We start from the raw sequence: 12,718 nt of genomic DNA, 5'->3' as shown, positions 1-12,718 counted from the left end.
CAGAAAATTCATATATCTGACATCTGCGATCCCCATAAGTGCCAGATAATGGGATTTTACTGTATTTTGTAAAAGAAGAACTCTAATAATATACATTTCCATATGGAAAAATATAATAAGTAACATTATAAATATTCAGTTACAGTAGTGCAAGAAAAGAGTGGCATTTCAATCGTGTAGACAGTTCTTTTTGTGCTGCAGGAGTAGTTTACGATTAGGGTGGTAAGAGGAAGTTCAAGAGCCTGATAGCCTTTGAAAAAATGTTCTTAAACCGAAAGTTGTTCTTGAACCAAAGGTTTGTACTGCCATTTCCATTCTGTCCACAAGAAAGTCTCAAACTTCTCTGAATCTTTGGGATGCTGTTATGTTGGCAAGGTAACCATACCTCTGATATCGGAAGACACACAGAACTGTCCATCATCCCTCAGGCTCTAGCCTGCCAATCAAGTGTGTACCCACCCACCAGTTGGAGAACACACTGTCATTGGCTGGCCCTGTACATCATAGCCCCTGCTCAGCAGAGAGGAAATTTTAAACCTGAGCACACCTGCACTGACAATAACCACACCAACAGTGCGAGTATAAGACAGCTTTAATAAATTAATATGTACACTAAAAGAGGTCTTGTGTCTCTGCAAGACAAACCTGGAAGCTCTGGACTGCTTTATATACAAGGTCAACAGGATGACCCCTGGTGACCTAGTGGTGTAATTACATATCACCACAACACCATTGTTCATTCTCTTTGCCATGTGGTCAAGTCCCACACTCATTCCAGGTCATAATTGCCATGGTGAACACACCTAATCTTGCCTTCGCTGGGTGGCTTGATGACAAACTGGGATTCAGTTACCTGTCAGCCTGGCTGGGCAGAAGATGGGGCTCCATGTGGTCTCTCACCTGGAGTTACTGAGGTTTCCTAAGGCCGGGGGGGGGGAGACATGGAGCAGCCCTATGGTTTCTGCTATCCTTATTCAGATGCCAGTTAGGCATCATGTCTGAGTTGAGCATCCAGAAAGATAGGTAGAATCCCTGGAGGGTAAATGCCAGGAACGGCAGTGGAAAGCTCTGGACCTGCAAGAAAAATGCTGGTACTTGGAACTTGAGCATATTGAACTGGAGGAGGCAGCTCAGATGGCACAGAACCAAGTGGTCTGGAAAGACGTGGAATTAAAATACCTGCAGTGGGAATGCTGTATCTGAGGGTTGCCCTGAGGCAAGGAAACAGAGGCTGGAAGACAGTTTCAGGGAAAATCCCAGCCACTGTTCCACAGGGATTTACAGATTATTTTAACCCAAGGAGGGCAGAGCCCTATCATACAGACTCGATGGGCCTAGTGACCTGCTTCTGTTCCTTTGTCTTGTGATGCACTGCCTTCCCCCTGCATACCCAAGCCCGATCGGTGACCAGGGGTGTCATGAGGACACCTTATCAACCCCCAAAGTGGGGAGGTAGCCCTAACTTTGAGCAGGAGATTCCCAGCTCCCTTCCCTCTCACAGGGAAGCAAACAAACCGAGTGGTTTGCCTGATCAGCAGACGACTGTTGGCATGGGGACATGGAATGCTAGGGAATGAGCACATCGTGGGCACATACAAGGGTACGCATGAACATCTCTCAGGTAGCGCAAAGGTAGCTGGTGGGGTACTTAACCACTGCTACACACCCTCACCTTAGAGGGGTGGCCTCAACCCTCACAGTACTGGTCAGTACCCCCCAAGTGGAATCAGTGAACACAGAGCCGAGAGGTCAATGCGGCAGCAAGCACCGTGGGTGCGGGGGGGGGGGTTTTCCCATGTGCTATCAACTCCAACCCAGGCAAAACCAAAGGCGGCTTCGGATTAATCTCTCTCCCCATTTTGTTTTCCCCCACCCATTTCCCCCTGGAGAGTAAGCATTCCAATCACATTGGCTCATGCCTGTTCCTCCCCCTCCCCCCACTTCAGTGCCCGAGTACTGGGGTTGGGGGGGGGGGAAGGAACCCCACTAATCTATCTGCAGCTTTTCTCCCTACAGCTCTGCAGAAATCTGCACCCCCCAGCCCCAGCCCCACCCCCAGCCCCACCCCCAGCCCCACCCCCAGCCCCACCCCCACCCCCAGCCCCACCCCCAGCCTGAAGAAGAAACCACTGCTGATAGCTAGCAATTAACACCCCAGGCCCAGAAGATTGTGTTGATGACTGACTCATTGTGCCACTTGGGGGCCATGAAGATGCATCCATGGCCTCCCTGCCTTTGTTCCCAGCTAACCCTTTCTATTCACCTGAAACCACTGATTACACACCCAAAAACAATTAGCATCATACTGCCACACAACGAATCATTCCAAGGACTCTTGCAAATAGACCACAGATCTCATTTCATCTACTCTAGTTTTAACTTTTTGATTTTTAATATTTATTTTGAGAGTGCATTTCACATTTTATGTATTCCACTCTGTAAATAGTTTCAATTAAGCCTTTTTATATTGCAGGTTGTGTGTTTGTCTGTCTGCCCTGCCCCCCCCCCCCCCAACCTTGGTCACATCCCCCACTCTCAAGGGCACCACCTCTGCATGACAGTGTTGCCACTGCAACCCCTCCAACAACATGACCCATGGAGTGCTACAGTCTTTGGATCCTTAACCCTTAATTGGCCTTCACACTCTACTCTCCCAGCTATCTAATGGGCCCCTAAACACACTCGGTGCACCCCAATGTGAGGATCAGCAAGGCTGCCCCAAAACAAGCAGAAAAGCAATCAACAGTGCTGCACAGCTAGATACAGTATGGGTAATTCCCCCTTCCCCCCCCCCCCCCCACCAAGAACTCTGACAGTGAAGAACTGCTCTACCTACAGTTCTGAGGGGCAGCCCAGAAGATACCCAGGCAGAAGAATATGCACCTCTCCTGGCTTCAGAGAAGAACCCAGGTGGGAGGCACTAAAATCACTTTTAGTCTGTCCCCCTGCACTTCATTCCATCAGCACTCAAACTACCCACTTTGGTAGGTAGGGGAAACTAGGGCCATCACCTGCATCTGATAACCTTGCTTAAGTCCAGCACCATAGGGCTTCTGAAGGGGTGGAGTGTTTCGCTGATAACGGAGCCACATAACTGTCATCATCTCTTAAGCACTGTCCAGCCTGCCAATCAGGTGTGTACCTGCCGACGAGCACACACTGTCATTGGCTGGCCCTGTACATCATGGCCCCTGCTCAGCAGAGTGGGATATTTAAACCTGAGTACACGATTGTCATTCTCTTTGCCATGTGGTCAGGTCCTGCACTCATTCCGGGTCCTTGTTGCCACTGTGAATGCCATCCAGAGGTGAATGCAGGTAAGGGGGTAGCAACCCTTAGGCTGACCAGGGTATCACTGGCAACCCAGTAGGTACTGGCATTGTAATCACAGTCCTCCATTTACTTTGGGTTAGAGGCTGTGTTTCTTCCCTGTAGGTAGCCAGTTAGGGCACCTCATCAGGAGTCAGAACCCCCTGCCTACAGGTCGCTACTCCCGAGCTAGAGTTAGGGTCCATCCACACTCCTTTGTCGCTTAGCCCCTTCCTTCGGTCAGGGTTCCAAGGTTGGGTGTGAGCCAAAATCCTCTACGTGCGCGTGTGTGTGAAGCTGCTTGTATTTGAACTTGTTTAACTTAACCTGTGTGTAGGCATTGTTGCTGATTAACTGTGTTTGCTCTGGGACTGCCACAGTGCCCTTTTTACTGTGCTGTTTTTAATAAAGCATATGTATTGTTGCACCACAGTTGCCTGCTGTACCCAAAAAATGAACCCTCTTCACACAATACAGATGCCATAGGTGCTCTGTGATTAGTAAGGGATGACTTAAGGTGGTATGCGAGTGGGGGGAAAAAAAGGTTGAGAACCACTGCCCTAAATAATGTGCCTTTGCTCTAAAATGTAACTTGGCCTAAAAGCTCTCATTCAGAAAATAAAGGCTACAATACTCACTATTTGACTTCACTCTGGCAAAGTGTAAAAGTTTATGTCAGTTGTATGAGTGACCTTTTAGTTAAGCTAATGTAGTGAATGGAGCACTGTCAGAACCTGCTTCCCAATAAAGCAAAGCCAATGAATTATTGCAAGTGCAGATGAGATTTAATATCTATAGGTAGAACTCAGAAGGTATATTGAACAAGATCAGATCAGATTCTGCACATTCTGTACCAAATACCTAGCATGAACAGCCCACAAATGGAGGTGCTTGGTAGAATTTCCCAAATTGTGCAATTCTTTGAAAAATGTTATTAAAACATCATGTACCTATTTGGAAATAATGCTATTGTATGATAAAATAATATCAAACAATTCTGAACTTTAAAAAATATATAAAGTCTAACCTGTAATCCCTGACTTGGCGCAAAGCAGATTTAAGATCCCCAATCTTAAGACATTCCAGCATGGACTGAACAGCTTCCTCTGAGGAATTTAATGAGGCACCATGCATACTGGATTCACCTTTGAGAGGTTCTGCTGCTGTGAGAGTTGAGGCTTCCTTCAAGTTATTCCTCAAATCATTCAGCTCTTTTGACATATTCAATAGCTGGTAAGTAAAATTAGAAATGAACAGATTTTTAATTTGATTTTTTACTTATCACCAAACCATAATATTACAGAAGGATTTCAGCAACATTGAAAAATAAATGGTTGTAAGTTTAGTTAAACCAAGCTATTTTAAAATAGCGGCGAAGCAACTTCATGCTTGAATATACTTCATGGAGCAGTGGTTGATTTGAAGCATATTTGGGGGAAGGCGCAGAGCAGAAGGCAAGGATAAGCCATCCTCAGATCACTTGTACACATTTGTTCCCTTCAAGCTGCAAACTAAATTGGTAAATAATGAAGGTTATGAGCATCACATTTTTTCTATAGTCACAGCATGGATGAGGAAAACCATATGGAATGTTTTAAATAACAAGCATTCTATTCTCTCTTCCATAGTTATTAGAACGTTTGAAAATCCTAAAACCTTGCAGCACTGAAATTCACAGAAACCTTACCCCCTTCGTGAACTACCTGTACTGACCAAAGAAGCGCTCACTGCCTCAATACTTTCCAGCTGGTTGGGTTGTTGCTGAGCTTGTTCAACTTTTATTGCAAAATTTAAAAAAAATTAAAAATATTAATATGCAATATGGTTTATGATCATTTGTATTAATACATTTTGAACTGTAATACTGCCAAGTGACATAAAATTTGGCTGTGAAATTTGTAGTAGCAGAATAATTCGATAGAGTGATTCCATCTTGCAACATTGTTATTTATAACTTCTGCTTCTATTGAGAAAATTAGAGTGAAAAAGCATTGTTGTTGCAACCATTGCATTTTGCCAAAGTATATAATGAAGAAATACTTCTATGAATATTTGGAGCACAGATGAAGTAAATTTTACCTTTGCTTTTTTAAAAAGTTTCACCCCTCTTTTTTATGCATTCCACAAAATATAATTGTAACATTTATGAAAGTTGGTAGAATGGCTACTGTTATTTCTTACTTTCTCTCTCTCTCTCTCTCTCTCTCTCTCTACCCCCCCCCCAACCCCCAGACATTACTTCATGACCATGTCTGGTAGCTTGTTATCTGGATATGCCACCGACACTGCTATTGATTTCTGTGTTAAAGAACCTAGCATAATATTCTTGTTTAGTTTTCAATCACAAGACAATACATATTCATTTAAGGGAGCAAACACTGATCTGTTAAACTGATCTTTAAACAGTGGTCAGTTTAGTTATCTTGATAAATTTAATTAAAACAATCATGTATAAATTTACACAATTATATCAGTGAAGTTTACATAATATTATGTAAATATGAGTTTTTAAAATAATTTTAAGTTGCATTGAAGGAAATAATTTTTAGGAGAACATTGCTATGGAACTTGGAATGAATGCCTAAATGAACTGCAATGAATGGGTCCATAGAAAATAACATTAAAATTGAATCTATCAAGATCTGAAATTGCTTGAAAATTCTCCAAAATTAGAGTTATCTATTGCATAATTGCATGGTTTGTTGCAGATGATGGATAAGAAAAAGGTACAAAAGCTGACTGCAGAAACAGATATGTAGGCATTTGATTCATCTCCAAAACCTCATTGCAATCACAGGTTTTAAGCAATAATGACCAAATCTATTACACTATTACATACTATTTATGAATAGCTTTGATTTGAACAAACCTTGCTCATCATCTTCAAAATTAATCAATCACAGAGCTATGATTCATGTATATGAGAAAAGTGAGTGTACAGACTGACACAGAGGTGTGCAAAACCACAGTATTTTTTTTTACAAGAGATTTGTTAATGTCCATCTTTTGATGAAGTAAGTTATCCTACAGCAAGCTAAAATTAGAGTTTCTAGTTCAAAAACCAATGGGTAGTCAATGAACTTGGTCTGCATTAAATTCCTTTATTTGGTTGGTTATTTCCAAAGCAAGATATTTGGTAGAGTTAATTTAGGTTAGAGAAAACAGAATTCATTTGTAATAATGCAATGGAGAAGTGGATTATAGCAGTAACATTTTGAAGTGCAAAAAAGGATGAGATATCATGCCCCCAAAATTTCCTATTTAAATACAGTCTGACAGGTTCCAGGCTAAATGGAAGTTGTTCACAATGCAGCAGGGGGAGAGGGAAGATCAGGGAGTCACCACATGCTGTTCTTATACCCAGGAGCAGCACGAGCATTGCTTGTGCAGCAAGTAATTTGTCCAACTTCTGGGGTGTTTTTTTGTGCAGCATCCAAAAAGGATGTAAAAGAAAAGAAAAATATGATTTATTAGTTTTGAAGTACAAACAAATCACTGCTGTCATCAAAATAGCCACACTCCCATATATGGCAGCTACCTTTAAAACATTACTGATTTATGTTACACATCATATTCCAACATTTGCTAAGTTATTAATCACAAAATAATTTATTTTACCTCTGGCATTGAACTGACTACATGGATCTGTCCAATTAGTTTATAGTAGGATTGAAAGAGCAGTAGCAGCTGAAAGTGGAGTTTGTAGAGTCTTTGACACAATTCAAGTTGCTGTGAATAGTAAAGAAATTGGCAGTTTAAATAAACATGAATAACACTGGGAACAATATTTCCCTCTAATTCTGTAAGTCATCATGTGATCAAAAAAAATTATAAAACAAAGATTATGAAAAGTCTATTATGCAGGATACAATTAATGCAAGCGTATAATGGAGTGTTTACCCATCACCTAGTAATTTATTAGAAATGAGCTATGTCCTTTAAATAAGTCAAGGTTAAGGTCTGAGGCATGCTTTATAATAATTTTTAATCAATGATTATTTTGAAAATAATATTTAGTTTGAACACATATATCATTGTCAACATTAATTTAAAAACTTTTGCTAAATTACAGGTGTTGGCCTTTAAATTCTATTTCATGCCACAATATTTTCATATGGAATTTTTGTGGCACAGTTGGCAGAGTGGTTAACACACTGCCTTTACAGTGCCAGTGATCATGACTTGGGTTCGAATCCCATGTTGTCTGTAAGGAATTTGTGTGTTCTCCCTGTGTTTGTGTGGATTTTCACTGGGGGCTCTGGTTTCCTCCCACCATTTGAAACGTACCAGGGGTGTAGATTAATTGGGTGTAAATTGGGCCGCATGGACTCATTACTGTGCTGTATGTCTAATTTTAAATTTAAAACTGAAGACAGCTACATGGCTGGAAAATTTGATGTTTCTTATTGAGTTCATAGCATTCTGGAGGGGAGGGTGTCCTCGTGGGGACCAATGACATAGTTAGGAGTAGTGAGGTCCTGAAAAGGAAATTAGGAAAGAAGTTAAAAAGTAGGATTTCAAGGGTGGTCATCTCGGGGTTGCTGCCTGTGTCACGTGCCATAGAGGGTAAGAACAGTAAGTTGTGGCATACAAACGAGTGGCTGAAGAGTTGATGCAAGGGGCAGGGGTTCAGATATGTGGATCATTGGGATCTCTTCTGGGGAAGGCCTGACCTGTATAAAAAGGATGGGCTGCATCTGAACTGGAAAGGGACCAATATCCCAGTGAGCTGGTTGCTAGAGCTGTTGGGGAGGGTTTAAACTTTGTTTGGCAGGGGGTGGGAACCAGAATGTGAGTGCAGAGAATAGGGCAGAAGGTCAAAAGCACTTGCTATGTGTTCTGAGTTTGTGAGGAAGTAGCCTGTAAATGTAGCCTGTTAGAGGGGTTAATATGTATCTATTTCAACGCTAGGATTATTAGGAATACAGGGGATGAACTTAGAGCATGGATCAATATACGATGTGGCTGTTACAGAGAGTTGGCTTGAGCAAGGGCAGAATTAGCAGGTACCAGGGTTTAGCTGTTTTAAAAGGAATACGAAGGTATGGGGCAGGGGGCAACTTTCTTTTAAACTTTGTCTGCATTCTCTCTATTCTGTTTATATTCTTCCTAATTTGGCAACCAAAACTGAACACAATGTTCCAAATTTGGCCTCACCAATGCCTTATACAACTTCAACATGACATCCCAACTCTTGTATTGATGTATGAAGGCCAACATACCAAATGCTTTCTTCACCTCCTTATCTACATGTGACTCAACTTTCAGGGAATTACATTCCAGAATTCCTAAATCCCTTTGTTCTACTGCACTCCTCAATTGTCGACCATTTAACATGTATGACCTTTGCTGATTAGTCCCACCAAAATGTAGCACCTCACATTTATCAGTATTAAACTCCATCTGCCATCTTTCAGCCCACTCTTCTAACTGTCCTATATTCCACTGCAAGCCTTAATAACCTCCTTCACTGTCCTCCACACCACCAATTTTCGTATCATCTGCATACTTACTAATCCAATTTACCACCCTATCATCTAGATCATAAATATATGTGACAAACAACAATGGACCCAGCATCAATCCCTGAGGCACTCCACTAGTCACCAGCCTCCAATTTGACAATTTTCCACTGCTACTCTCTGGCATCTCCCATCCAACTATTGTTGAATCCACTTCACTACTTCAATATTAATACCTTATGCTTGAATCGTCCTAACTAACATCTTATGCAGAACCTTATCAAAGGCCTTACTAAAATCCATATTCACAACATCTACAGCCTTCCCCATCAACCATTTTAGTAACCTCGAAGAATTGTGTAAGATTTATTAAACATGATCTACCATGCTCAAAACCATGTTGACTACTCCTAATCAATCCCTGTCTTTCCAAATAATTGTATATATCATCTCTAAGAACGCTTTCCATTAATTTATACTCCACTGACATCGGACCCATTGGCCGATAATTACCAGGTTTACTTTTGGAGCCTTTTATAAACAGCAGAACAACACGAGTGTGGTGAAATGCTGTATTTCTGATTACCTGGTTCCAACCCATCATGTGACTGTATCTGTCACATGAAGACTGCCCCTTCCTCTTTTGGCCTTGTATAAAGCCTCTTACACCTTGACCCTTCCCCAGAAAGCCCGGTTCACAGCACAGAATGGGGTCCCTGTCCAATGTGAATAAAAGCCTGTAAATCAGTGACTCAGTCTCAGGCTCTTGAGTTATTTACTGTGTGTCAATTTTATTCACAATTTTTTGTTTTCATCACCAATAATGGACCAACTCCTGAAACCCGACAAGCTGGAGATCGATCCACAGTCACCTGATACCTCAAACAGCTTCAAACTATGGCTATGCTGTTTCAAGGTCTTCCTCCAAAACTCAGCCGGCATTGTGGCCACTGACGGAAACAGGCTGCATCTTCTCCAAATCCGACCCCAAGTGTTCCCAATGATCAGGGATGCCACCACATTCTTGGAAGCAATGGATTATACTCAGGGACAATACAGGGAGAAAGTTAATGAAGTATACGCCACCTACAGACAATGACTGGACAAATCGGGCAATGAGTTCCTCTGTGCTCTGCGAGGACTCGCGCAAGCGTGCAACTTCCAGGCAGTATCAGCCACCCAAAATACGGAGGACGTGATACAGGATACCTATGTTGCAGATATCAGGTCTGACTACATGCGTCAAGGTTAATCAAGCAGAGTAAGTTAGACTTTAAAGGCAAAGTCACTGGATATCGCCCTCCATAACACGCAAGTGTACTCTGCGAACAGGCCTACATGGCGGTCGCCATCCTGGGGCACGTGTCTACAGGCCACCGGTCCGTGATTAATGAGCCCACTACAGCTACTGTTTCCCAAAGTGATACTTCTGTGGCCAGGTAAAACAACCCCAAAAACGTGCCTGACGAGAGACACAATGTGCTGCAAGTATAGGAAGAAGGGCCACTATGCAAGAATATGTGGATCATAGCCCTTCAGCCCCAGCACTGCTGCATGTTCAGCATGGCAGCTGCCATCTTGGATGCCACCAACTTTCAGGGAGACCCATGCCCCTGCATGGGTGCTGTCATCATGCCCCTAGACAGAGACTCACTGTGGAATGGACAATGGATCGACCCTGGACTAGAACATCCCTCTCCAACTCACCCACTCCATGATGGACATCTCCATTAATGACCAGGTGACTAAATGCCGAGAGCTTTTATTCATCCTGACATTGTCCAATGCTTCTCCGTTGAGCAAAATCGATCACGTACAAAGTCACCTTAGCCTCAAAATCTCCCTCCACAGAAATCCACAACACTATGGTGACACTGACCATGCGGGCCACGACAGATAGAGACTTTATACTACAGCTCTGCCAGAAGTCCTCATTATGCTGTAGTGCTGGTACTATTGGGGCTCTACTTCCAGTGCCACTTAAAGAGTGTCTCTATACAATATGACGGCCCTCTCCCACCCTTCACAGAAGGCAACCCACAGTTCCTTAACCAGCTGATTTGTTCCCCGCTTCCCCACTGGCCCAACTGACGTGTAGTCTCTCTACCCTCTGCATTGACACCTCTGCTGCTGTTTGCCAACCTCACCTCCAACTGTAAGCCAGTCACCACAAAAAGCAGGCGATACAGTGAGGAGGTCAGGGTATTTACAGAGGTGGAGGTAGAGCTACTCCTGGACAAGGGGATCATTGAGACCAGCACCAACTCAGGTAGTGTTGGTCAAGGGTGGGGGTAAATACAGAATGGTGATCAACTATAGTCAAACCATTAATCGCTACATGCAGCTGGATGCTTCTCCCCACCCCCCCCCCCCCAACCCACCCACCCTACTTCATGGATATGGTCAACCAAATCTCCCAGCATTGTGTGTTCTCCACAAAAGACCTGAAATCCTCCTCCTACCAACTCCACATCTGCCCTGAGGATTGTTAATACACAGCTTTCGAGGTGGATGGCTGCCTCTACCACTTCCACAGGGTCCCCTTTGGTGTCACCAATGGCGTTTCTGTCTTCCAATGGGAGATGGACCGGATGGTAAACCAAAATGTCCTGCACACCACCTCCCATATCTGGATAATGCCATGATCTGCGGCCACAATCTGCAAGACCATGACATGAACATCCAGAAATTCCTCATCACTGCCAAACGCCTGAATAAGGATAAGAGTGTTTTCTGCACTACTCGACTGGTGATCCTTGGCTGCGTCATAGAGAATGGAGTCATTAACCCCAACCCAAACTGCATGCGGCCTCTGCAAGACCTCCCCTTTCCCCACAGCCTCAAGGCCCTGAAAATGTGCCTGGAGTTATTTTCTTATTAAACACAGTGTGTTCCAAATTATACAGATAAAGCCTACCCTCTTATTAGGTCCACTTCCTTCCCTGTTGCCACTAAGAGCAAGTGATACAGCCCCAGGGACAGGGAATTCATTAAGACAGAGGTGGAGCGGTTGCTGAGTGAGGGCATAATAGAACCAACTAACAGTCCCTGGAGCTGGCAAGTAGTAGTGGTGAAAAGTGGGGAGAAGTACAAGATGGTGATAGACCACAGTCAGACAATCAACCAGTTCACCTTACTGGACACCTACGCTTTGCCCCACATAGCTGATATGGTGAATGAGATAGTCAAGTAAAGGGTCTTTTCTACCATAGTCCTTGAATCGGTATATCACCAAATGCAGATTTACCCAAAAGACCAGCCATACACGGTATTTGAGGCCAATGGCCGACTCTACCATTTTCTGTGGGTCCCATTTGGCCTCACGAATGGGGTGTCGGTGTTCCAAAGGGAAATGGACCGCATGGTGGATGACACTGAACTAAAGGCTACATATCTATATCTGGAGAATGTCACCATCTGCGACCATGACCAGAAGGAACACGACAAGAATCTGCAGAGGATCCTGGCCACCGCAAAGGCCCTCAATTTCACATACAATAAGAAAAAGTGCATGTTTAGCACCAAGCGGCTGACAATCCTAGGGTACATAGTGGAGCATGGTGTCATTGCCCCTGAGCCTGAGCATATATGGCCCCTTCTGAAATTACCCCTGCCACAGAACCCCAAGGCTTTAAAAAGGTGCCTGGGGTTCTTCTTGTATTATGGCCAATGGATACCCAACTAAGCAGACAAGGCCCAACCCCTGGTGAAAACCATTACCTTTCCCCCCATCGGCAGAGGCCTGTAAAGCCATCGAGGCCATCAAGTATTTGATTGTCAAGGTGGGGATGCATATCATTGATGAATTCGTCCCATTCCAAGTGGAAAGTGATGTCTCCAAATTCGCTCTGGCTGCCACAATGAACCAAGCAGGCAGGCCAGAGGCAATTTTTTTCCCACACCCTTCGTGGCACTGAACACAGACACTCCCCCATAGAGAAGGAAGC

The 12,718-nt window shown here is 43.6% G+C and overlaps 1 protein-coding gene across 11 annotated transcripts in view; it reads right to left on the bottom strand.

Annotated features, from left to right (window-relative positions):
* The window catches only part of LOC138739469 (protein furry homolog), a 446,682-nt gene that overhangs the window by 2,222 nt on the left and 431,742 nt on the right, over nt 1–12,718 (bottom strand). For 9 of the 11 annotated variants that reach the window (XM_069891583.1, XM_069891579.1, XM_069891577.1 and 6 more), the window contains 2 exons: nt 6,928–7,038; nt 4,337–4,539 (listed from right to left, as the gene is read on the bottom strand). In XM_069891583.1, the coding sequence (XP_069747684.1) occupies nt 4,337–4,539; nt 6,928–7,038 (314 nt within the window). Of the gene's footprint in view, nt 1–4,336; nt 4,540–6,927; nt 7,039–12,718 lie in introns of those variants that run through there. The other 2 variants (XM_069891586.1, XM_069891587.1) reach the window with 1 other exon arrangement.

Source organism: Narcine bancroftii, chromosome 7 (genome assembly GCF_036971445.1).
Source record: "Narcine bancroftii isolate sNarBan1 chromosome 7, sNarBan1.hap1, whole genome shotgun sequence".
Lineage (NCBI taxonomy): Eukaryota > Metazoa > Chordata > Chondrichthyes > Torpediniformes > Narcinidae > Narcine > Narcine bancroftii.
The sequence above is the reverse complement of the archived record's forward strand: the minus strand, read 5'-3'. Positions and strand labels throughout refer to the sequence as shown.